At 36.7% G+C, this 23,015-nt stretch overlaps 3 protein-coding genes across 7 annotated transcripts; 1 reads left to right on the forward strand and 2 right to left on the reverse strand.

Annotated features, from left to right (window-relative positions):
• Nucleotides 1-543: 543 nt before the first annotated feature.
• Nucleotides 544-5,191, reverse strand: LOC149398446 (F-box family protein-like protein). Of its 4 annotated transcripts, none has more exons than XM_089615703.1 (4): nucleotides 4,960-5,191; nucleotides 3,412-3,761; nucleotides 1,232-2,434; nucleotides 544-816 (listed from the first exon to the last, which is right to left on the reverse strand). In XM_089615703.1, the coding sequence occupies exons 3-4, from the start codon at nucleotides 2,382-2,384 to the stop codon at nucleotides 788-790; spliced, it is 1,182 nt and encodes a 393-aa protein (XP_089471829.1). In that variant the 5' UTR covers nucleotides 2,385-2,434; nucleotides 3,412-3,761; nucleotides 4,960-5,191; the 3' UTR covers nucleotides 544-787. The 4 variants fall into 4 exon arrangements, with proteins under 4 accessions (XP_089471829.1, XP_089471827.1, XP_089471830.1 ...); XM_089615701.1 differs by having other exon boundaries at nucleotides 3,412-3,772; XM_089615704.1 differs by lacking the exon at nucleotides 3,412-3,761.
• Nucleotides 5,192-14,164: 8,973 nt separating this feature from the next.
• On the forward strand, nucleotides 14,165-21,527 carry LOC149398447 (pentatricopeptide repeat-containing protein At4g04790, mitochondrial-like). 2 transcript variants are annotated; one of them, XM_089615078.1, is made up of 16 exons: nucleotides 14,165-14,528; nucleotides 14,671-14,748; nucleotides 15,352-15,984; nucleotides 16,271-16,450; nucleotides 16,934-16,998; nucleotides 17,349-17,456; nucleotides 17,618-17,731; nucleotides 18,417-18,512; nucleotides 18,591-18,689; nucleotides 19,069-19,188; nucleotides 19,588-19,692; nucleotides 20,115-20,279; nucleotides 20,412-20,539; nucleotides 20,683-20,764; nucleotides 21,016-21,233; nucleotides 21,317-21,527. In XM_089615078.1, the coding sequence occupies exons 1-16, from the start codon at nucleotides 14,252-14,254 to the stop codon at nucleotides 21,513-21,515; spliced, it is 2,667 nt and encodes an 888-aa protein (XP_089471204.1). In that variant the 5' UTR covers nucleotides 14,165-14,251; the 3' UTR covers nucleotides 21,516-21,527. The 2 variants fall into 2 exon arrangements, with proteins under 2 accessions (XP_089471204.1, XP_089471205.1); XM_089615079.1 differs by lacking the exon at nucleotides 14,671-14,748.
• A 100-nt stretch (nucleotides 21,528-21,627) lies between these two features.
• On the reverse strand, nucleotides 21,628-22,527 carry CRR41 (potassium/sodium hyperpolarization-activated cyclic nucleotide-gated channel protein). Its single transcript, XM_089615080.1, has one exon. It carries the CDS (start codon nucleotides 22,436-22,438, stop codon nucleotides 21,767-21,769), a length of 672 nt encoding a protein of 223 aa, XP_089471206.1. The 5' UTR covers nucleotides 22,439-22,527; the 3' UTR covers nucleotides 21,628-21,766.
• Between the last annotated feature and the right edge of the window lie 488 nt (nucleotides 22,528-23,015).

The following is a 23,015-nucleotide window of genomic DNA, read 5'->3' on the forward strand; positions in this document are numbered from 1 at the left end:
TGTTCAGTGGCGCTCTTGGGACAAGATTTGTTCCCCTAAAGGATCTAGGCTGCTTCGATCAAGCACTCCTAGCGAAGCAAGGTTGGAGAATTATATATGCTTAGGTTTTTTTGGCGACGAGAGTGCTCAAGGAAAAATACTTCACGCATAATTCATTCTCTTGAGGCCGGTTTCGATTTTCAGTCTCCTTCCTTTGGCAGTCATTTATGTGCATTCGAGATGTCTTGGATACATGATATTGTTGGAGACGGGTAGCTTTTTGGTATTTTTAAGGATCATCGGATCCTAAAACCCAACTTGTTTCTTCCGATTTACTACGAGAGTGGGATCGGGATAAAACAGAGATATATATCACGAGGATAAAAGAGAAAACATAATGGCACTACGATCACAACGGAACCTACTCGGAGTATTGATGTTTGGCCTAAAACAAGAGTTTTATTTATAAATATGTTCACAAGTTCAAGAACTGTAGAGAAGGGAAAAGAGATCGATCCCCTTAACGATTATTCATGCAGCAAAATTTTGTCAAGGAAAACCACATTTCAGAAGCCATCTATCTTTGCGCAAAATGCAAACCAAATGTACCAATGTCTGAACTTTGGCTATTGACTGAGATAAAGTCTTCAGGATCTCATAAAATCAAACAAGAAAGACCAATTCGGAAGAAATAACAAGAAAATATAAACAAAGAAAAATAAAATTCGCTTTGAACCGCAGAGTCGGGAATCAAATTCTTCTCACTTTCCACCGTCTTGATAGCGTCCTAAATTACCCGAGAGCAGGATCAGAAATCAGGGCCCAAAACGCCGTTGCCTGTTCAGTAAATACAACAGTGTCACAAGCCTCAAACCAAAATTAGATACATTCATATATTGGCTGGTTCATCAAGATCAACAAAGTTTTAGTATTTAGCTGATTTAGATCCCCAAGCTAGTCAATAATCACGGTCTAAAAAAAAAAAAAAAAAAAAAAAGAGAGGAGCTAAATGCGAGAATTCCAAAATATTTCGAAAAGATATACTAAACAAACAAAGGATTGTTGAGTCTGAGATTAAAATATTTTAGGTACTACGACTAAAACAATATTAAAAATAAAATAAAAAAGCATGAAGAAAGAAATGAATAAACTATATAAAAAAAATAAAAGTAAAAACACCGAATGTAAGAATTTAGAAAATCCAAAGAATAAAAAAAATAAAATAAAAAATAAAAAAGCACTAAAAACTTACACGGTACGAGGCTTCCCGTGAACGGCAAGACCTCGGGAGTATTCATTTCGAATTTATCCCAATAATCAAGCTCCTTCCATTTCTGACTTTTGAGATTGTACAGATAATACCGCATCCCTGTTATGAAAAAGATCTCGTCCTCGTTTCCCGCCACAGCTTCGAGCGTATCGTGTTCCGCGCAGGGAATACGGCTGCCGCCCAAATCTTCCCAATCGTAATCGTCGTCCCCGTACTTCAAAACCCAAACTTTCATCGACCAATCCTCGTGACACGCGGCCACGAGGCAGACCTTTCCACGGAGCTCAGTGAGATACACGAATATGCCCAACTCCACGGGACTCTCGATCACCGAGAATTTTTCGTCCCCGTCCAAAATAAGGATAGACTCGGGGTACGGGGGATCGTCCGGATCAGGAAGTAACCAATAGGTTTTACCGTCCACAAAGACGCTCTCGCAGTTACACGGGACCGCCGGAGCCTTCCCCATGGCCCGCCACGCCCCGGAGCTCGGCGTGAAGACCTCGCAGTACGGGACAAGCTCCTCCGACTCCGACTCGGGGTCGGGCTTTTTCAGAGCGTAGAACCGGTAGACTTTGTACTCGGTGAACCCGGGCCCGAAGGACATGCCTATCTGGACGGGCTTGTCGGAGCGGGACCCGCGGGGAAGCACGAGGATCTCCCGGGTGACGGGGTTGAAGACGCGGATGTCGAGCTCCTTCGAGTCGACCTCGTTCTCGAGAACGTCGTCGAGCGACTCGTCGAACTTCTCCGGGACGTAAGGGTAGTTGGTGAAGCAGATCAGGCCGTTCCCCGAGCAGTTCATCCTGAAGAGCGGGAGGTTGTCGGAGCCGGGGATGTTGATGCTCTCGAGCACCGTGCCGTCGGTGTCGACCATGTGGACGTCCATGACAGGGCCCACGTAAGGGAACACGGCGTAGATTCGTTTTTCGAGGGCCGAGAATCTCGTGAGCTGGCTCTCCACGAGGCCCGGGGATCGGATCACGCTCCGCCAGTGCGAAGATACGGATCGGAAAAGGACGAGGTCTTCCGCGGGAAGCCGGGACAGGATGTTGCAAAGCACGTCCTTCGAGGACTCGACCTCTTCCCATGTTCCCCTGATCACCCTGGTCTCTTTCGCGGAGTTTTCGCCCATTTTGGTTCGCTTGAATAAGACCCGAAGAAATTTTATTTTTTTTTACTTCCCTGTATATGAAGAGGGATGTGAGATCAAAGTTATAGTTTATTTGATAACTTTTCTTTTGAATTATCAGTCATAATATGGTACGGCAGCATATCGGGAAATAATAATACATCTTTTATTGCATTTGAAAAATATTCTATAGCCGATAAATAAATTAAGTGCAGAGAGATTGCAAACAGTTGACCAGATAAAGAAGGAATAAAATCAAACACTAAAGGATCTTCTCTCCTTTTTTGTTGGTTGTATAATTATATGAAGAAAAAAAAATAGTGATAAACTACATTATTGCATTTAAAGAGATTCTATAGCCGATAAATAAAACAAGTGCAGATAGAGAGATTGAAAACAGGTGACAAGAATAAAAGGAATGACATAAAAACAAACACTAAAGGAGTTTCTCTCCTTTTAGGTTGGTTCTATTATTATCTGAAGATAACTAGTGATAAAATACATTATTGCATTTAAAAGAGATTGTATAGCCGATATATAAAGCAAGTGGAAATAAAGAGAATGCAGACAGTAGACAAGGAAAAAAAAGGAATGACATAAAATCAAACACTTAAGGAATTTCTCTTTTTTTTTTTTTTTTGGTTCTATAATTATATGAAGACGGAAATAAACTTGTGATAAAATACAATTTCATGATTAGCCAAAGGCTGATCAATGATTCACAGCATCACTATGACATTCCACGGTGACAAAGAAAGGCATATCGATCTTCCAAATAGTGACAATACAAGTATCATTTACAAGCGAACGCAACTCTAGATCCATGATCCATCTGACATTCGCTAAAAAAAACGATACTAAGCATATCTCTCGAAAAAATTTAGACAGATCTCACATGTATAAAACAACATTTGGTACACTTTCAATCGAAAAGTATACAACACAAAACGTATATCCATATGTTATCAAGTTTTGTAACCCAGCACTAATCTGAACAAAATCTAATAAGAAAATAAAACAAGGAACTCACCAAGCACGCCCTTTGGATGATCCGCCACAGAGAACACACAAGGCTAAAGAACACTCGCTAAGATATGGATCGAGGCCTTATTACAGAGGAAGAGGTTGGTGGAACGGAATATTGCGGGCGATAATGTTGAGGAAACAAATAAACGGCGGAACTAGGTTTTTTTTCTTCTTCACAAAAATGTGAATTTATAGAGATCTCATCATACCCTAGTTGAGAATCTTTACCAAGTTTGGAAGATTCTTATCCTTTGTTGAAACACAATTTGATATACCAACAAATGACATGCCGTTTTTTTCATCGTTCTAGAAGTTCTCTCTTACGCCAGACCCGAGTCGAATCCATAAGGCAATCTACGACAAAACTATAATATCGGCCCATTGTTTGTAGTCATAAACATTAAAATCACAATAAAGGGTGTGGATTAATATCCGCTATTATAAACGATTACTCACATTACATCACTCGGAAATTGAAATTTAATATACTTGAACAAAGATTATCCAAATCTAACCAACCGTGTCAACTCAATATTATGGGATAAAACTAAATCCTATATACTTTTTTTTTCATTAAGCATTCCCATTCATCAAATCGATATGACATTGTTTTAACATGTATATAAATGGATTCCCTAGCAAATATTTTAAAAGCCTTTCTCATGAATCAATGCACGACTTATATAAAAGCACAGGACTGGAAAGAAACTTTAGATTATTGATAAACGTATTAAATATAAAGCCACACATAGCGTTTGCACTGTAAAATATGTTGAACTCGTCGCTAAATAAAAATATAATAATAAAATAAACAAGATTTCGATCCGGGGAACACGGTAAAAATCATGGCCCTTTAGCATAAGCAGGCAAAGATAAACACCGAATCATATCTTCGCATAAACACTGAATCATATCTCCACCGCCGATAGAAACACAACATTTGATCATTTATAAGAGTTGAATTTCATAATCTTTTCTATAGATCAGTTGTATAATAAACAGGCATCCTAAGCATACCCCAAACAGAAACATAATGTATAAATCATTCATCTGCAAACTGTTCTAAGTTTTTACTGCTCACAAAAAAAAAAATATCAATGTGCTTCTAAGACTATTTAGAGAACTAGTGGCAGAGGTTTTGAAAAATTAATATGAAAATTATATATTTTTAATGATAATTCTTTCATCCATCAAACTCAAATGAGTAACCATGTATGTTTTAGCTCAAAAATCAAGATTAAAAAAAAAAAAAAAAAACATGAAAAAATTAAGAATCTCTCTTTCTCTTCATTTCTCAATTTTGTTGTTTGGCTTCGATTTCTACTTGAATTATCTCTACTAATAAATTCACTATCTCATATTCTAGGTTTACATTTTCAATATTCTGTTAGTCATTACACCTCCAAAAATAGAAATTCCGAATTGAACATTGATGTGCAGCTAAATCCAAATTATCAATCCCCAACTAGAAAATCACGAACTTTTCGCAGAAAATCGCAACAACGAGAGATAAACAAAACATGAAATCGAAAGAAGCACAATTTTATTTTACCAGTATCTGAGTCACATCTTTTTTGTCGTCGTCCTCTTCCATGGAAAGCAGATAGAGGTATTTCTTCTTCTTTCTCTGACAATGATCCGTAACGGTATTTGAATCCTTGCTTTTCCATGACTTGATTTATTTATGTAGATGATTGATCGCACAGAGAGATACGGAGAGAGAGAGCCTGGATTGTACTTCGCTAATAGCATAGGAACTTCTGATGAAAATAAAATTTGTGTATTTATTTTAGAGATCTCTTAATTTTATTTTATTTTTTTCCTGATTTTGGTTCACTTCTAATAGCAACTCGAAAATAAGTCTAATTGATACGAAAAATAGTTAATAATATAAAATCAGTAAAATAGTCAAAATTTATAAAAAAAAAATTAAAAAAAAAATCTATAAATATTAATTATTATTTGTCAATAATTTTTTTTTTTTGTTACAAAAATACATACAACGAGATTTGATTTCTTAAATAAGAAAGTCCATAACTGTCTTGGTGACTCATGTCAAAAATTGGAACGGCGACTATGGTCCATAGTATTTCTATGTATGCGGTGTCGAACTTTCGACTTAAAAAAATAAAAAAAATTTGTTCATAAGACGGTAATGAGATTCCGGTGTCTAGATAATGACCCTCAATAAGAGTTTATACCGCTCGTGAGTTGAGATCGGTTATGTGAGTCGAAGATAGCGGGCGGTTTGGACTTCCAACGGTTCGAAAATGCTAACATGACGATGTTGGCCAAGTTGGGCGGGAATGTGGCAAAAAACTCAAAGATGATGTAAATAAGGACTCTTCAACAACTTTATTGCCCGAAGAAGGACTTCTTCTGTGTCAAGAAAAAAAAAAAAAAACTATAGCGTCTAGCTGGTGGAGAGACTCGGTGAGGGATTTTATCAAGACCAACTCTTGTTATTTGGTTAGGAATGGAAATTCGATCCAGGTATTTGAGGATTTTCGGGTCTTTGAGGACCTAACGATTTTTTAGGAGATTTCGAAGGTCATTACTATTCAAATATAAGTTAGTTCAACAAAATTGTGTGATGTTTCGTGATCAGTTGAGACAGGTAATGGAGGTGATTCAAATTTTTCAACAAACAAAGGATGATGCGTTATTGTGAAATGGAGTCTAGCGATTTTTTGGTGAAATCTGGGACAGGGTAACGACATAGAACTTAATGTGATTCTAATAGTGAGATGTGGTCAAAGTTATTGAGAGCAAAAAGTAATGAGAATATTTTTTTTTTAAGGTTGGGTGTGAATTGCTTTCTAGTGATCATACGCCTATCGCTTCTCTCAATGAACCTAGATTCTTTGTATCGGAGTTGTAGTGTTAGTGAGGAGACCATTTGCCATATTTTCTTTAGAGAAATTGCCCCATTTGCCACCAAGTTCATAACATTTTCTCACTTTCCACCAAAAGACTAATTTTTCCCAAAATGCCACCATCTATGTCAACAATGTAGACATCTATTTTTTTCTTTCACTATGAGATGTCAACATTGTTGACATAGATGTCAACAATGTTGACATCTCGGTGGCATTTTGGGCCAAATTAGTGTTTTGGTGGAAAGTGGGAAAATGTTATAAAATTGGTGGCAAATGAGGCAATTTCTCTTTTCTTTAAGTGTGACATCATTACAAGCCTATGATACGTTGAGGCTTTTGTCGGGTGTGGAATTTCTCCGACAACGCCGATGGGAGAGCTTTGCTGGAGACAGTAACGCAGGAAATTCCGATGTCCTAAAGTAGAATGGTCGGGAAGTTGAACTCCTCAACAGATCTTGGCTCATCATAGATGACAATTGGTCATGGAGGAGTATACGGTGCTTCAAGGTGCAACTTGGTTTGAAGCGCATCATATGACATCTATGAGACATAAAACCGTGGATCACTATGGTGGGTCTAAGGCCTAGAGACTTAGGGTGCCAGAGAAATAACTTTTTTCGTTAAGGTTTTTTTATTATATAAACATTGAAGATATAATAACTTAGTTAACATCTAAAAAAAACCATTATAATAAGATTAAAAAAAAATATTAATTTTTCAGAAACACAAGTGGTTTTCTGGAAATGATAATCTAAGATATGTATAACATATATATTATAATCCTATGATCTCAAGGGATTGATATAGTGGTAAAGGTAGTTCTTAGAGCTCCACCCTATAACTCTAAATATTAGGAAAATTGGCAGTAATAATACCATTTGCTTGACACTTATCAAAAATCATCCAAAATCTAAATATTGACACATTTATTACCAAATCGATCACGTACTGGTTGATTTCGTGACACATTTGGTCACAAACCAATTGATTCCGAGACACATTTGGAACTAAATGTGTCAATATTTAGATTTTGGATGATTTTTGTTAAGTGACAACTAATTGGTATTATTGTTGTCACTTGCCCTAAATATTAAACATCTTCAATGGCAAAAATTCTATAACTTTATATTAGATGTAACTTTTACACCGAATGAATAGTGTTGCACCAAATTTGGTGTAACACTATTCATTTGACGTTAAAATTACATCAAATGTTTAAACATGATTTTAAGGATCCATTAGATATATAACCTTATTTTAATTTTTACTTTGCAATTTAGTCAACTTATGGTAAGTTTTGGGTAAATAACCATGACCAAATATTTACATGCGTAAATTGACTAAAATACAATATCAAAATTCCCGCTAATTTTTTTTCAAATTTAAAATTTAAATAAACTTTAATTTGAGTATTAATTAGTAATTGTGATAAGGAAGGAAACAAAATTCACCACACGTTATCAATATTTATATTGTTTGTTGACTTTTTTTTTCCATAATTTAAGGAATCAGTTGATTATTCAGTTTTTATGTTTATTTAGGATTATTTGATTTTTCAAATAATTTTAAAAAGATTTTGGAACATTTTGAGACAATTTTGTCGATTTATATAATGTATATTAACGGCTATTTACCGCTATTGATTTTTATTATTGTATATTAACGACTTTTTACAATTATTAACTTGTATTTTACGAACATTTTTGCAGTGATCAATATTTGAATCTGTTGACTATTTACAAAAATTGATTTTTTTTTTTTTAATTTCATATGAGTAACATGTTGTAACTGTTATTTACAACTACTTACAGCTATTTACAACTATTTAAACATATTAACTTGAATATGGTAAGAAGACATGCTTTGACTTTCTTTATCCTCCGCTCGGTGTAGGCCGTCTGCACCATGAGCGAGCACGATCTGCACCATGAGCGAGCACGATCGGCCGAAAGACTTGGCCATGAACGCTTCGTTGGTGAGCAGAGTGCTCTGCTTCCTTTGGATCCTGCGTCGAACCAGGCGTTTCAAAGGTCAAGATGTTCTTCAGCAACCGGATCCGAACTCTCCTCGTCAGCCTATCTCCCATGTACGCGAAGTTGTAGTGCTAAACCAAGTTCAACACCATCGACGCCACAGCCAAGGCCGCGAAGATCTCGCAGTATAGCCGGATCCGGGACTGTATCTCCTCGTGCGTTGGAGCGAAAAACGTCGCGATCATTCCTCCAATCGTCAACGCGTACGATTTAATATAAGAAGCGTTGGTGATGGCGATTTATAAGTTGGGAGAAAACGAGTCAGTTAATTGCTTTCCCACTTCATATTTTGTACATATCATTTCGTCTTCAATTATAGAAAAATCGACATGCAAATCCTTAGAGGAACCGAAGAAAAAAACAAAACAAAAACTTTGCCCTTACATCACGTTTGGCAGCAAATCAACTTTTCTCACCTAAATTTTGCACTATTACTACAAAAGTTTTAACATTGCAAGAAAATATTACCATAAAGATAAAGTTTTTTAATGGTGTATTATATATTCCCAAAAAAAATGTTGTATTATCTATGTAATGAAGTTTATTAATTTTTAATTTTTATTAACTAAAATTTATTTTTAAATAATATATTATTGATTTATATTATACGTTATACATAATTAATAAATAAAATACAATTATATTTTTATTTATGTAATTAGACATAACTAAATAACTAAATAACTAATAAAACTAAGACATTTAAACTAAAAAAATTAAAACTAATTAAGCCACTTGAAACGTGATTATTTTATCATAGTCAATGTTTTAGAAAATGTAGCAAAATAGTCGAATTTCTTATATGGCATATTTATGAGCGTGTACTAATTTCGTTTTTGCCGTTCTTGATTGTTGAATCGGTTTAAACCGATATTCAAATTATATTTTATTTTTGCTAATTAATATTAATTGTTTTGTTAACTATATTCCAGGGAGTAATTAAGCTCTCACGCACTCTTCTAATTCAGCCTTGATGAAAAAAACAACAAGACAAACAGTCCTTTGCTGTACATTTCTTACGCCATGGTAGAAAATAGATCACTCATAAAAATGCTCGTTTTTTTTTTGTTTGGATGTTTTTTTTTTCTAATTTCTTATGAATTGCGTTAAGTTTCGATGTAAAAGTTAATTACCAGGACGCAAATATTCAGCGCTTCCTTTTACACAACGAATTTTTTAGGTTTAAACTTTAAACTAGAACTATTCTAAACCATCACGCAAAAAAAAAAAAAAAAAAAAAAAAAAAAAAAAAAAAAAAAAAAAAAAAGTTGTAAATTGCCAATCTCTTATCTCCTTTTAAAATTTTAGCCAAAAATTCATTTATCAAAGAACAGTTCATCAGGCCGAAGTAAATTAAATTAATTAAAACAATTAATTTAATTTACTTCGATCTGGTGGAGTATTTTCTTAATAAAATGAAACTTTGACATTTTTTTTAAAAAAATGGTGGGTTATTGAGCTACTAATCTGTAATTGTAAAAAAAAAAAAAAAAAAAAAAAAAACTTTAAAACAAAAGCGTATTATTATAATATTATTTTTAGTGTAAGATATAATGTAGTACCATTTGAACAAAAAAAAAATTGGTGTAAGAGTTATATCATATTTGGTGTAAAAATTACACTAAATATAGTGTTAGCATTGAAGATGCTCTTAGAATTTTATAAGTTACCGGTTCGATTTTCTCTAGAAGTAATATTTGAGGCTACCTCGAGACCATGTGAATTTTATAGAATTTACAAAAATATATTATAATTTGATAAGAGTGGTAGATGAATTTCGGTCACCCTAAGAGCAATAATAATAAGAGTAATACTAATATAAAGAATTAATTCTTTTTTTACCCCCTGGACTCATACCTCGATTTCATTTCACCCCCTGGACTCAGAATTGTTGCAGAACTAATCTCAGAACTTAGATACGTGTTACAACTTGCCACTTCCGTCAGTATTTGGACGTTAAGTTTAACTTTTTGATGATGTGTCAATATTCTAAATACTTTTAATATTTAAATATTATTATCAGATTAAATAATTCAATCTCTCTCTCTCTCTCTCTCTCTCTCTCTCTCTCTCTCTCTCTCTCTCTCCTCTCTTCTTCTTCTTCTTTTTTTCTTCTCTGCAATCAAAACCAACAATCAAAACATCACAAAACCAACCTAAATCCATAAAAATATCACAAAAATCCAAAAGCCCCAAATTCCAACATATATTAATTATTTTCTCAGTTGTGTGTTCGTGGCCAGGAAAGAAAGAGAATGAATTCGAGAAAATGTTTAACCTGAGACCGTAGTCTCAACCAAACCAGAGGCTTACATCCTTACCCTCATCGGCCTCGGACCGTACCACCACATGAGACCCGAGCTCCAACAAAGGCAAATGTGCAAGCTCAACGAGGCCAAGAGGATCCACGAGCACTTCCGATCCGTGGGCTTCGAGCGCCTCGTCGAGCTTCTCCACCGCCTCGTGGGGCCCGCCGTCCAGGCCTGTTACAACACGTACTTGGACATCGATGACCAAGACTTGGCCACCGTGATGGCCGTGGACGGGCTTTTCCTCTTTGAGCTCCTCTGCTTCCACGGCGTCTCCGGCGACAGGACGGCGAGATCTGCGCCACCTAGCGGGGGGAGATTGGTCCGGGATCCGAGCTGCCTGAGGGAATCGATGATGCTCGAGAACCAAATCCCGATCCTCGTGCTCAAGGTACTGATGCTCATCGAGTCGAATCACGAGGCTTGAACCAAATCGCGAGACGTCAATCACTCGTTTGCCCGCTGATATCCGAGGCTTGAAATCGCTGAAAACGCTCGATCCCTGGAGATGTAAGTCTCTGGTTTCACTGCCTAAATCGATCGGCGAGATCTCGTCTCTCACAGCTCTGATCATATTCGAAGGAGTAATCGAGGAGCTTCCTGAATCCATAGGCAATTTAGAAAACCTCGTTACTCTTGGACTCAACTCGTGCAGAGAGCTTAAAAAACTTCCGGATTCGATCGGAGACTTGAAATCGTTGTGTCGGTTGCTAATGAAAGAGAGCACGATCACAGAATTACCCAAAAATTTTGGGAATTTGTCGAGCTTGGTAGAGCTTCAACTCTCGAAGAATCCACGAGCTCCGGGCTACACATCACAAATTTTGGGAATGTTGGTTTTGATTACAGAGAAGAAAAGAAGAAGAAGAAGAAGTGAGAGAGAGAGAGAGAGAGAGAGAGAGAGAGAGAGAGAGAGAGAGAGAGAGAGAGAGAGAGAGAGAGAAATATTGAATTATTTCATTTGATATCCAAAATGAGGGATATTATGAAAATGCCCTCTTGAATTTATAAAAACAAAATATAATGCCCATTATGAACAAAAATAAATAATGCTAGCTCATTTGATTTCTAAGATCAACGGTAGCTCGGTCACCGACAGCGGAGAGAAGAAGCTCCTTCTGGATCTGAGCTTAGCCAAGGCTCAGACGGCCTGGGAATCGGCATCGGTCCAAATCTTGGTCGTGGTTCTGCTGAGCCGCGCGAAGAGCCTGCTGTTTGGCTCCGTGGAGGACTACACAACGGTCGCCAATCAATGCCTAGCGTTTGGCAAGCGATTGTTGTCCAAGAAGAGCGAGAGCCCCGGCCTTGGCGAGGCTCTGAAGCTTTCGGTGCCCAAGAGGAGGAGGAGATTGCACGCCGATTTGGATTTGAAATGGCTGTCAATTTGGCCGAAGCCAACCTCGTTCGTGTTCCATTATTATCGAACCACCACCCTTACTTCGTCTTCTCGCCTCTCCGATTTCCTCGGCGCCGAAGACTCACCGGAATCGAAGGATCGGCGTTGTTGCAACATTCCTCGCCGTTGCAGAGAGATAGAAGAGTTTTATGGTTGTGGCTTTCTTGTCGTTGTGGAAGAGCTTTTTTGGATTTTTTGTCGTTGTGGAAGAGTTTTTTTTTTGGTGTCTGTCTAGATGGTAAGGAAGAAGAAGAAGAAGAATGTGGGAGAGAAATTTGTCTTTTTGTCCTATAATTTTTTTTTTGGTTTTATAATAATAATAAGAGAGTGTAATTATTAAGGTCATTTTAATAATTTCAATCATTTTATCCAACACGTGATGAGCATGTGTTCAATTTCCAGTTTTTTTGACGATAAATGTAACAGAAGGACTAAAAGTCAAACTCTGTCTATAGCGAAGGAGCAAAAAAGCAGTTTTTTTTTTCAAGGTGCAACTTGTTAATGGTGACATAGTTGAGGGACCAAAAATGTCATTTATTCTTAAAAAAACGTTATCAAGTTCATTTAGCCCACTTGAGCAAGTTTATTTCGGCACACTTTTTCTTTTTCATTTACCCCGTTTGGGCAAGTTTATTTAGCCCACTCTTTCATTTAGCTCACTAGGGCTTTTAATACTTCCTTCTCCAGTGTGCAACACATACGCAAGTCACGCAACACAAACAAAGTAGTAACGCGTCGTTTCGGCGACAAACGAACGACAAATGACGATGAAACAAAAAATGTTCTCTTCGCCGGCCGCTAAGCCACCGCTAGCGGCGGTGCCGGCGACTTTCGCCGGCATTTAAACCTTGAATTAATCTAAATCTTTGTATTATCCGATCTAAACCTTCATAAAACAAATTAAATTCAAATTTCTTTGGTGGAAATATGTTCTTATTACTCGTGAGAGTCCAAAGCCCGATCAAGACTACAAATTAATCAATTATTATTGAAAAATCATAAATAATAAAAGTGTCTTAATTTGATACTAAAAATTTGATAGATAGATTTGAGTTCTCCATTTTTTTTTTAATTTCTCATTTTAAAAAATTGATAATTTTGTTTTCATTTTTTTATTCAATTTTTTGAGTTCACTAAATATATAGTCTTATAAACATAATAATATTATTTTATAATCAATATTTCGTTAGTTGTAAATACGTAATTATGTTTTTATTTATTAATATAGTAGGTAAATACCTAAATTTAAGTAATACACAAAAAGATATATATATATATATATATATATATATATATATATATGGAATGTACGAATTATTTTTCACATGATCATTATTCAAATGATTATTTATTTATAATTACCGAAATGTTAATTATTTAGGCATTTAATTTTGAGATTTGTAACTAATTAGTCCACTTTAAATATGTGATTTTGGATCTAGCCTATGTTTGATAATTTTTAGAGATATAGCCAAATGGCTTATGTGACAATAATTAAGGTCTGATTTGCCCTTATTTATTAATAAATTCGTCACTTTCTCTATCCTATTTTTTTTCAAATATTTTTTTTTGCATCAAAACTTCAAAAATTCGTATATTTCTCATACGAACTCGAAATCGAGTGATTTCAAATCCTACAAATTCGTGGCGTCGAGATCTTCAAAAATAGACCCAATGTGTTTAATGAAAAATTATGTTTAATGCATCATATTTACATTTTCATTTTTTTTTTATAATTTCAAAAAATTCCCGTTATTTCCATATTTAAGGTAGATTTTTCTACATCTATGGTATTAAACATTATTTTTCATCAAACACAATGGATCTATTTTTGAAAATCTCGGCGTCACGAATCCATAGGATTTGGAATCACTCAATCTCGAGTTCATATGAGATAGATATGGTTTTTTGAAAATTTTATGTAAAAAAAGTATAAGAAAAAAATAGGAGAGAGAAAATGACGAATTTATTAATAAATAAGAGTAAATAAGACTTTAATTATTGACACATAATCATGTTGGCTATTTTCTTAAAAGTTGTGAAACATACGCTAAAAACAAATTTCATTTTGGCTATTTCGCTACAATAACCTTTGCTTTTTTAGTTAGAAATTTGTAAATTTGTATTCTTTGTCGATAGGTCTCATATTCGGTGACCACGTACGAGCAAAAAAGAAAAAACATAGACCGAGGAGTGTCGCTCAGAATCAGAAACACAGCGAAATGAAATGCGAGGCTCAAAGGCTAAAACCCTCGGCTCTCTGTTTCGCTCGGCCATTAAAGCACCGCCTAAGTCCAAGTCCAAGCCCGAAACCCTAGACGCCATAGCCGAACACGACCTAGCTTCTTCCTCGACCGTCGCGCTCGATTGCTCTGCTCTCAACCTCTTTGTCTCTGCAACGAGTTTGGCAAAAAAGACTGAGGAGGAAGCGGAACCTTCGGCGCTCGATTCGCTCTCCGCTTTCGTCTTCCCTGGCTTGAAATCCGTTGTTCGCTCGGATTCAGGTCTGTGCGAATAAGAAAAACGTCCTCTTTTTCTTTTTTTACGAATTTGAGGAAGTTTCGCTGGAGGATTTGAAAATTATGTGAAAACTTAGCTTCTGTTTTAAGTAGCTATTTTGTCTTTGTTTTCTTGGTGTCTGCTCAGAGGTAGTGGAGGAATCGGCGCCAAGTGATGAACCGAAACAGGACCATCTGACACACCATATATCTTCTATACTGATCGGTACATGTTTGTGCATTGGATTTCGGTTCTATTTGAGAAAGTTGGGTGCTTTTTGCGTTTTAATTGATTGTTAAGTTGAATGCAAAACAGTAGTACTTAAAGTGCTTGAAAATGAAGCAATGATTTTTACTATGTTGAAGAGAATCTTGGTGAAGAAGCTCAATAAATGGTCAATCAAGATAAATGAAATTGATATGATCCTCGGAGTGATGACGAAACAAAGGTATTTGAAAGGGCCAAATTCCAAATTCAAGGGTTCATGACTCCAACGAAGAATTTCGTGAACCCTTGAATTTGGAATTGACTCTTTGGAATACGTTCGTTTCGTCATCACTCCGAGGATCATATCAGAAATGGGCGTGTGTTCCGCGGTAAGACTCTACTGAGAGGATTGTATGTTTCCATGGAAAGATCAGTTCGATTTATTTAGCAACGTTCTTCTTGATTGGTATTTGAACCGATTGTGTCATTACACATATCTTGGTGGAGAATTTATTAAATTGGTCTGCATTTCCATGTATAGACCACTTGTTTAATTTATTTGGCAATATTCTTCTAAATTGATATTTACATAATCTTCTGGTCCTGTCGCGTGTGTTGCAGCTGATGCTTTGGTGAAGTCGCATCATTTGGAAGATGAAGAAGATGACGAGGATGACGAGACAGCTTCGGAGAATGAATTGGACACGGAGTGGATTCCTTCGCTCTCCCATCACAACCTATCATTGCGCCGCAAAGAAATCGTTCAAGACAGAAAGCTCACTTGGTCTTTCTCGACCTGTCAGGGTGGTCGCTTTAACCGAATGGTCAACATGTGTGCAAAGAAGGTGGGAATAGAGGCCGCTTCCGAAATTTTCGGTAAATTAGGGGTACCGAAGGGCGCGGCCGAGTACGATGCAATACTAAAGGTGTGTGTAGAGACAGCCAAGCTTGACAACACCGAAACCGTTATTATCGAACAGTTGAACAAGGCTTTCATGTATTTCAAGTCCATGAAAGAACATAGTTTTAAGCTAGAAGAGGATATATACGGCCCCTTCGTTTCCTACTTAATTGAGATGGATATGGTGGAAGAGTTTTATTTCTTTAGCGATATTATCAAAGATGTGAATCCAAGTACATCTCCTAGGTTGGGTTATTATGAGATGTTGCTGTGGATCACGGTCGATGACAAAGAGAAGGTCCGAGACCTCTGTCATTACATGATGACTGAGGAATGCGACACAGATTTAATAGGTGTGTTTCTTCTTTTTCAACGATTTCTCTGTTTGCTCTTGTTAATTACTTTAAATTTGCTCCTCTGTTAACTGATAACCAATGTTTGAAAATTGGCAATTGCCAAGTCATTTTATGAACATTATTAGTATAAACTCCAGTCACTCATTCTCGATTAGAAACTGTTTTTTATTGCACGTACTTATTTCTGACCTGGTACAAAAATATGAGGATGTTATTTACTACCAACCAATTATACATTTGGCGAAAGCTTTTGTGGCACTCATTCCTTTTGCTCTCGTTGCAGAAAATTACTTGCTGGCACTCTGGGAAGGTGGTCGGGACAAAGAACTTATAGAGCTTTTGAGAACTGTAGACTTTTCGACTTTCACTTCAACAGACAATTTACTAGCAATATTCAAATCGTTGGGAAAGCTGCAATGGAATGATGTTGTCGAAAAATTCCTTCTTGCATTCAAAGCTCGTGGTATGTTCATGTGCTGGAACGCATATTATTATTTTTATAGATGCTTTAGTTGAAATGCAATTGGTTGCTGGATTGAGTTTAGGATATTCGTAAGTTTATTAATTCTGTGCTTTCTGGTTTTTATCGATTGCTTGAGAACTGTGATTTTGGTAGAGGGATAATATCAGGGTTTACGAGTTGCAATGCCTTTTTAATTAACTTGAAACGCCATGCCAATGATTGTCTCGCTTCTGAGCTATGATAAGTGTTTTTTTTCTTTTTCTTTTTATCATCTAACCTCATTAGTTTGGTCGTTCGGGGTTAGTTCATTATTCGTAGGCCTCTTTCTCTCTGTTGGGCGAATATTATTATACATATACAACATATATATATAAATAAATAAATATATAGCATCCTTTTGGAAAAGATCAGAGTGCTAAGTTGGTTCTTTGGATTTTTTAAGAACCTCAAACACAGATTGAAAATTTGTTTTGTACGTTGCAGATTTCAGAGACGAAGATCTCTCCGATTTCATATGTAGTCATGTTGTCGGAAATCCAAACTTAGCGGTGAGGAAACTTCTCTTGAATACTGCTGGTAATTACTTCAGTCTGTTGTCTCAAGAGGCACATTTGCTTCTTTGTGTAAAATATGACATCTGATATAAAGACGAGGATCTCTGTATGGAATATAATGTTCAAAAGTTGTCTTGTAATAAAAATGGTAAAATAATTTAGGATTGTCTTTAAAAGTGTCCAAAAGACTAGGCGTGAATGGGATACAATCATATGTTCCCTTCCGTGTTATTTGATTCAATCGCATTGTTTTTTCTTTCTTTCCTGAAATAGAACTTTATTTCCTGGTCCCTCTTAAATAAACATTTTTTGTGAGTTTATCATCTATTATTTGGGCTTTGAAGGTTGAAGATGTTATCTTATCATTCAAAAACCGGCACGCTAAGCTGGAAGTGAAACCTTCATCTGCTTCGTATGAAAAGCTCATCCGACACTGCTGTGGGTTACGCGAGGTATGACTGACCGGCTCTGAAATTTCTTTAAAATTGTCTCTTATTTAACCTCTCGGCTTTCTTCATATAGTGGTTGCTTAGCTTTCTCAGTTATCAAGTATGACGTACAATAATACCTTAAAATGCTTTCCCTCAAAAGAATATCTGTTGTGCTCATATAGATGGAGGCTGTTCTACGTTTGATCGACGAAGCCATTGACAGTGGTCTGACAGTATCCCTCGAGACGATACACCACGTTTTACAGAGCTCTGAAGAATCTTACGACTTTATTCTGGTATTTCATGATCCTTAACCCTTTTTTAAATCTCGAAGATTCTCCACATAAATGACGATGAAGGATAGAAGCTAAACAGAAAATGTGAAGTTCTTCCATAAGAAAAGAGAGGAATTACTGCTCGTCACTGTATGATCCTTAAACCGTCCCATTGAAGAAAGAAAAAACCCAGCCGGCAATGTTATTTCCCCCTAAATTTCAATAATATGGCTTTGCATCCCTAACAGTTGTTGGTCTAGCACTCAGGCCCTTGGTTTATTGCTCTATCCTCTCTAAAACTACTCTCTTAGCGATTGCAAGTGTTTCCAGTTCCCCAAATGTTTTGGGTCAGGCCGAGAGATCTAAGGGGCTAAACCTTAGCTTTAAAAAAAATTATATAAGGCTTTGCATAACTAGTACGGTTAATCCTAGATAAAAGGGAACTGTGATTTCAATCTGTTGAACGGGATCCCCTTCCTTCCCAACTCGCATTCTGTTCCAAAACCAATGAAAAAAGAAAGAATGAGAAGGGAAAAAAAAAGACACCGACAATTAGTTGAATAAAACTGGAAGACTTTTCCACTTGATGTTGAGTTTGGCTTTCTTTATCTGATCCTCAATACATTGCGTTGCTCTCTCTTTCTCACTCCTTCGCATGAGCCTATTATGCCGTTTGTTTTATCCTTTACGCCTACGTATTTTACAGGTTCACCGAATATATTCCCTGATCCGTGAGTTCAAGATAGAGGCTGACGTTGAAACATTCAGGATGATGATACATCTGTGTGTGAGAATGAAAAATGTAAACACGTGCCACATGTTCCTTTTTTGCATTTTCCGAGTGTTAAATATTCTGAGGGTGATTTAATTTGTTTTATAGATGGAAGTCGCCAAAAATATGCTTAGGGATATGGAGGAAATGAAGCTGGCTCCCACATCCACCATCTACAACATCCTCATGGTAGCATGTTTGCAAGAGGTAGTTTTTCCCGAAAATATCTGATGCTTATCACGTAGTTATTGTATCTCTATGCTTGCATGTGTGTAATAATTCAATCAAAGCTCGAAGGAACTGAATGGACTTTTAGAGAGTAATATGTTCTTCTGGATTTAGCACGATAATGGCTCAATTTCAGACCAAGCCTAAAAGGACATTACTGTAGTATCTCTTGCAAACACGCTTAAGAGAGATACTACAACTATCTCCACATCGCCATAAAGGTTGTGAGTTTGCGTCGTGAAAAGTATGTAAAAAAAAAAATTTGTCAATCAGACACAGATCTTCTTTTACTACTATGCATCTTTTCCCAGGTTTATTGTAGCTGAATCTGCCAGTTTTTTGTATCTGTAATCTGCAGAAAAACTATCTGGGGGTGGAAAATGTTCTGAAGCAAATGCAGAAGGCAGACATTCAACCAGATTCGTTGACTTTCAGCCATCTAATAAGAAAATCTGCCACTGAAGAGGAAATTGACAAGGTAGATGTTTATTTCGGAAAATGAAATATATTGTTGCAAAATCTGATGATGATGCAAGTAAAAAAAAAAAAATTAAATTTTTTTTTATTTAGTAAGTGTGGTTAAAAATGCGGTCATTTTTCTTACAGAATCTAAATAAAAGCTTGTTTAATTTCACCACCAAATTCAGTTTGTAATTTACTTTTCTTTTTTTTTTTCCCCCTTATGCTCACAGAACTTGCCTTATTCTCTTTTAAAACACAATTGTCACATTTTTTAAGCGAAATCAACTACTTTACGCGTCGTGTTTCTGATGCTTTGAGCAAAAGGCAAAAGTTTCTTATCCGATACCGTACAGAATGTTGATGTCACGTTACTTTCATAATCTTGAGATGCTGATATATATGTCTCTCACTACAGTACTGGGAAGTACTCCAGAAGTCGGGTGTAGATGCATCAACACCTGTTTACATGGCACTTATACAGGCCTACGCAAACTGTGGACTACTTGAAAAGGCAAAACAGGTATATATATATTAATTTGCAAAGAAATTTGTGCTACTGTTACCTAAGGAGGTAGTAATATAGTTAGAAACTAGTCATTAGTTGATCAAACTCATTAGATAAAAAAGAGTGTAAAGAATATTAGGGTGATTCTCAAGCTTGTAAGTATCTCTTGTATTTTCCCGTTTCCTTCTTGATGAATCTCGTTTCACTTGTACGAGCTCAGATTGGAAGTTGGTACTTGATTAAAGATCATGTTTCTAGGTTCATACGTGGCTAGATGAGACTTTGCAACGTCTTCATGGTTCCACTTTCTTCCCTTAAACACGAAATCGCTAAACGGTCTAAATCCTAAAGTTGGGGTTTCGTTTTTGGAATTTATAAAGTTTTTTTCTGTTGTTACGATATGGATGAAGTGAACCTTACACGTTTTCATTTTTCAGGTTGTCGCCGGAAAATGGATTTCAGGTAGAGAAGCGTATAGAATCAAGGGTGTGCTTGTTAAAGCGCTCGCAGTACATGGCCAATTCTCTGAGGCGCTCAAAATTTACAAAGAAATCAAGGAAGCTGGCCAGAAAGTAGGGCCTAAAGCTGCTATCAGTCTCCTTGTGAGTTTCTGAATTATCCTCTTCAATTCTGTCGTAAATTATTGTTCGAGGATCACTGTGACAAGTGACAACAGACGGTGATATTTCAGAGCATTTTTTTTTAAATAGAATTATCTTTTTCCCTTCTACCAGGAGTACTACGAGTCTGATGGAGAATCAAATATATTGCTAGATTTGCTAGAAGAACTAACTGATCCTGAATATTGGTTAGATGGTTGCGCCAGAGCTATCCTGAATTGTGTTCGGAGAAAGGATTTGAGGTTCGTTGGTATTTCCGTTTCTATCGCTCCATGTTTTTTTTTTTTTTTTTTTTTTTTTTTTTTTTTTTTTTTATAAATATAATAAGCTAGTACATTACAGCTTCAATTTTCTCATTTTTTATTTTGTTTCTCTCAACAAATAGTCTCGCTACCAACTTGCTCAAGCGACTGAAGGATAAACTCTCTGCTGATGATGAAATGATTCTAGAGGCGATTCTTGACGAGGTTTGTTTTTCCGTCCCTCTTTCTATATTATTATTATTATTATTAAAATCATTATAGAAACAACATAACAGCAAAAAATGGGACTTGGTGAAATTATTTCAAATTCTTTTTTCCCGGGTGTCAAAATTTGTTATAAATTTCATCCGGAGCTAATTTCAAAAAGCGCCCTCTCAAATATTTCAACGGACATCCAGTAATTTTTATATTTTTATTTTTTGACATTCTGGTTTCACTTCTGTAAAATCGTGCAGGTATTCAATGTGATCGGAGATAAAGAGAGTACGCATTTGCAGATTGGCATGGACTTGCTTCGCGTTGTCAAGAACGAACTTGGCCTCGCTCCACCGAGGAAATGCCTCGATTTTCTCCTCCACGCCTGCGTTGCCGCCAAAGATTTGGAAAATTCCCGAGCAATCTGGAACGAATACGACGCCGCCGGTCTCCCACACAACATCATAAGTTGCTTGAGGTATATATATATATTATATATTTTTTTTCGCCGAGTCAATTTCTGCATTGAAAGAGCGATCATCATATATGAATTCTTAATAGGATGTACCAAGCACTTTTGGCCTCGGGAGATCACAAGACCGCAAATATATTGCTCATGAAAATCCCCAAAGACGATCCGCACGTTCGGTACGTCACGAGGGCTTCCCAGGTCACCTTTGCCGGTTCTCTCATGGAAAACACTAAGGCGAAGAAAAAGAAAAAGAAAAAGACAGAAAAAAAGACACTGAAAGGTCTTTGATTAGGTATTTATGATCACAGAGGTAGTAGCAATTTTTATTGTAGTATTTCTTTTTTCTTTGCAACCCCATAATTTTTGCCTCCAATTTAGGGTGAATGGGGTTATCTTGGCATCCAAGAAACAGGCAGAATTTGCCATACTAATTATTGCAGCAAATAAAATTCCCACCATAATTATTACCAGCAGTGCTATGTTAAAAATCTTTTTTATTTTTCTTCAACTACAAAAAAAAAAAAAAAAAAAACTGAGTCTCAGAAGGAGAGAGCAACAAGTATGGCTTGCCTACACCGAGCCTTGGCCTGCTCGAGCCTCTCCCCGAGAGTCTCCTCTTTCTTGGCGGCTTTGACCATAGCCAAATCCATCTCCAAAAGCCTCAGGACCCGATAGAGCTCCGTGACCATCCGATCGTCCACGTCGCCTTTCTCCCTCAGAACCTCGGTCTCTTCCCGGGCCCGCTCGGCCACGATCTCCCCGGTCTTGGCCAGAAGCTCGGTGGTCCCGAACTCCATCCCCATGAGAGTCTCGAGCTTCTCCAAGAAGTCGGCGATCACCCAACCCTTGGGCTTCTCGATCTTGATCTCCTTTGTCCTCTTCCACCCGATCTCGAAGTTGGGCGGCTCGGGAGCCATGAGACCCTCTTTTCTCTTCCTATCCCTGGTTATCACCGACGGCCTTCGCTTCTCGATCGGAAACTTCTCGGCGCTGTTGGTCGTCGTGTCCGAGCCCGGGCCCGGGAACGGCGGTTCGGGGCTGGGCGGGGAATCCGAACCGGTGGTGCATTTGATGGAAGATAAATTTTGGTGGGGTTTTCTTGTGGCAAGTGTGTTGTGGTGGAAAAGAATGAAGTTTGGTTGGGTTTGGGGTGATGAGAGAGAGTGGTTTGAGTGGAAGAGAGCTTGGAGAAGAGTAGAAGCTGAAGCCATGGAACCTATTGCAAAGATAAGGCTTTTTGTCCGTATTTATATGGTCTTTGGAAAATATCTAATATTCCTTTTTTTTTCTTTTCTTTTTTTTTTTTTCTTTTTTTTTTTTTTTTTTTACTTTTTTCATAGTAGGGCATTAAAAAAAATCCCACCAAAGCCGCAAACCCATATAGTTTATGTAAAATAAAATATACAAGTATCTTTTTTTTTTTTTTTAAAATTACAATTATCTTGAAAAAATTCATTCACCACTAAAGAATTTTATGAGAATAAAACTAGGTTGATTAACGTGACAATCAAGTCACAAAAAAGTTTAAAATTAAGGGGAAAAAAAAACACAAGTTGGACGATGCAGGGCAATACGATGGTGGAGCTTCGTCACTTTATAAATTGGACAATGCAGGGCACAATCGACTTCCAAAGACATTGAATCTGGAGATCAAGAAATGACTTAGAATCAGAAAGTTTTTATTCACAAGAACACTTCTTTCAATAAAATTCAATCTCGTCGCCTTAAAAATTCAGTGTTTGTTTGATAACTGTCATAATACAACTCACAACGTTTTCAATTTGAATT

This window comes from Urtica dioica, chromosome 5, assembly GCF_054948205.1.
Source record: "Urtica dioica subsp. dioica isolate 48M chromosome 5, U.dioica_male_clone48M_v1_H2, whole genome shotgun sequence".
Lineage (NCBI taxonomy): Eukaryota > Viridiplantae > Streptophyta > Magnoliopsida > Rosales > Urticaceae > Urtica > Urtica dioica.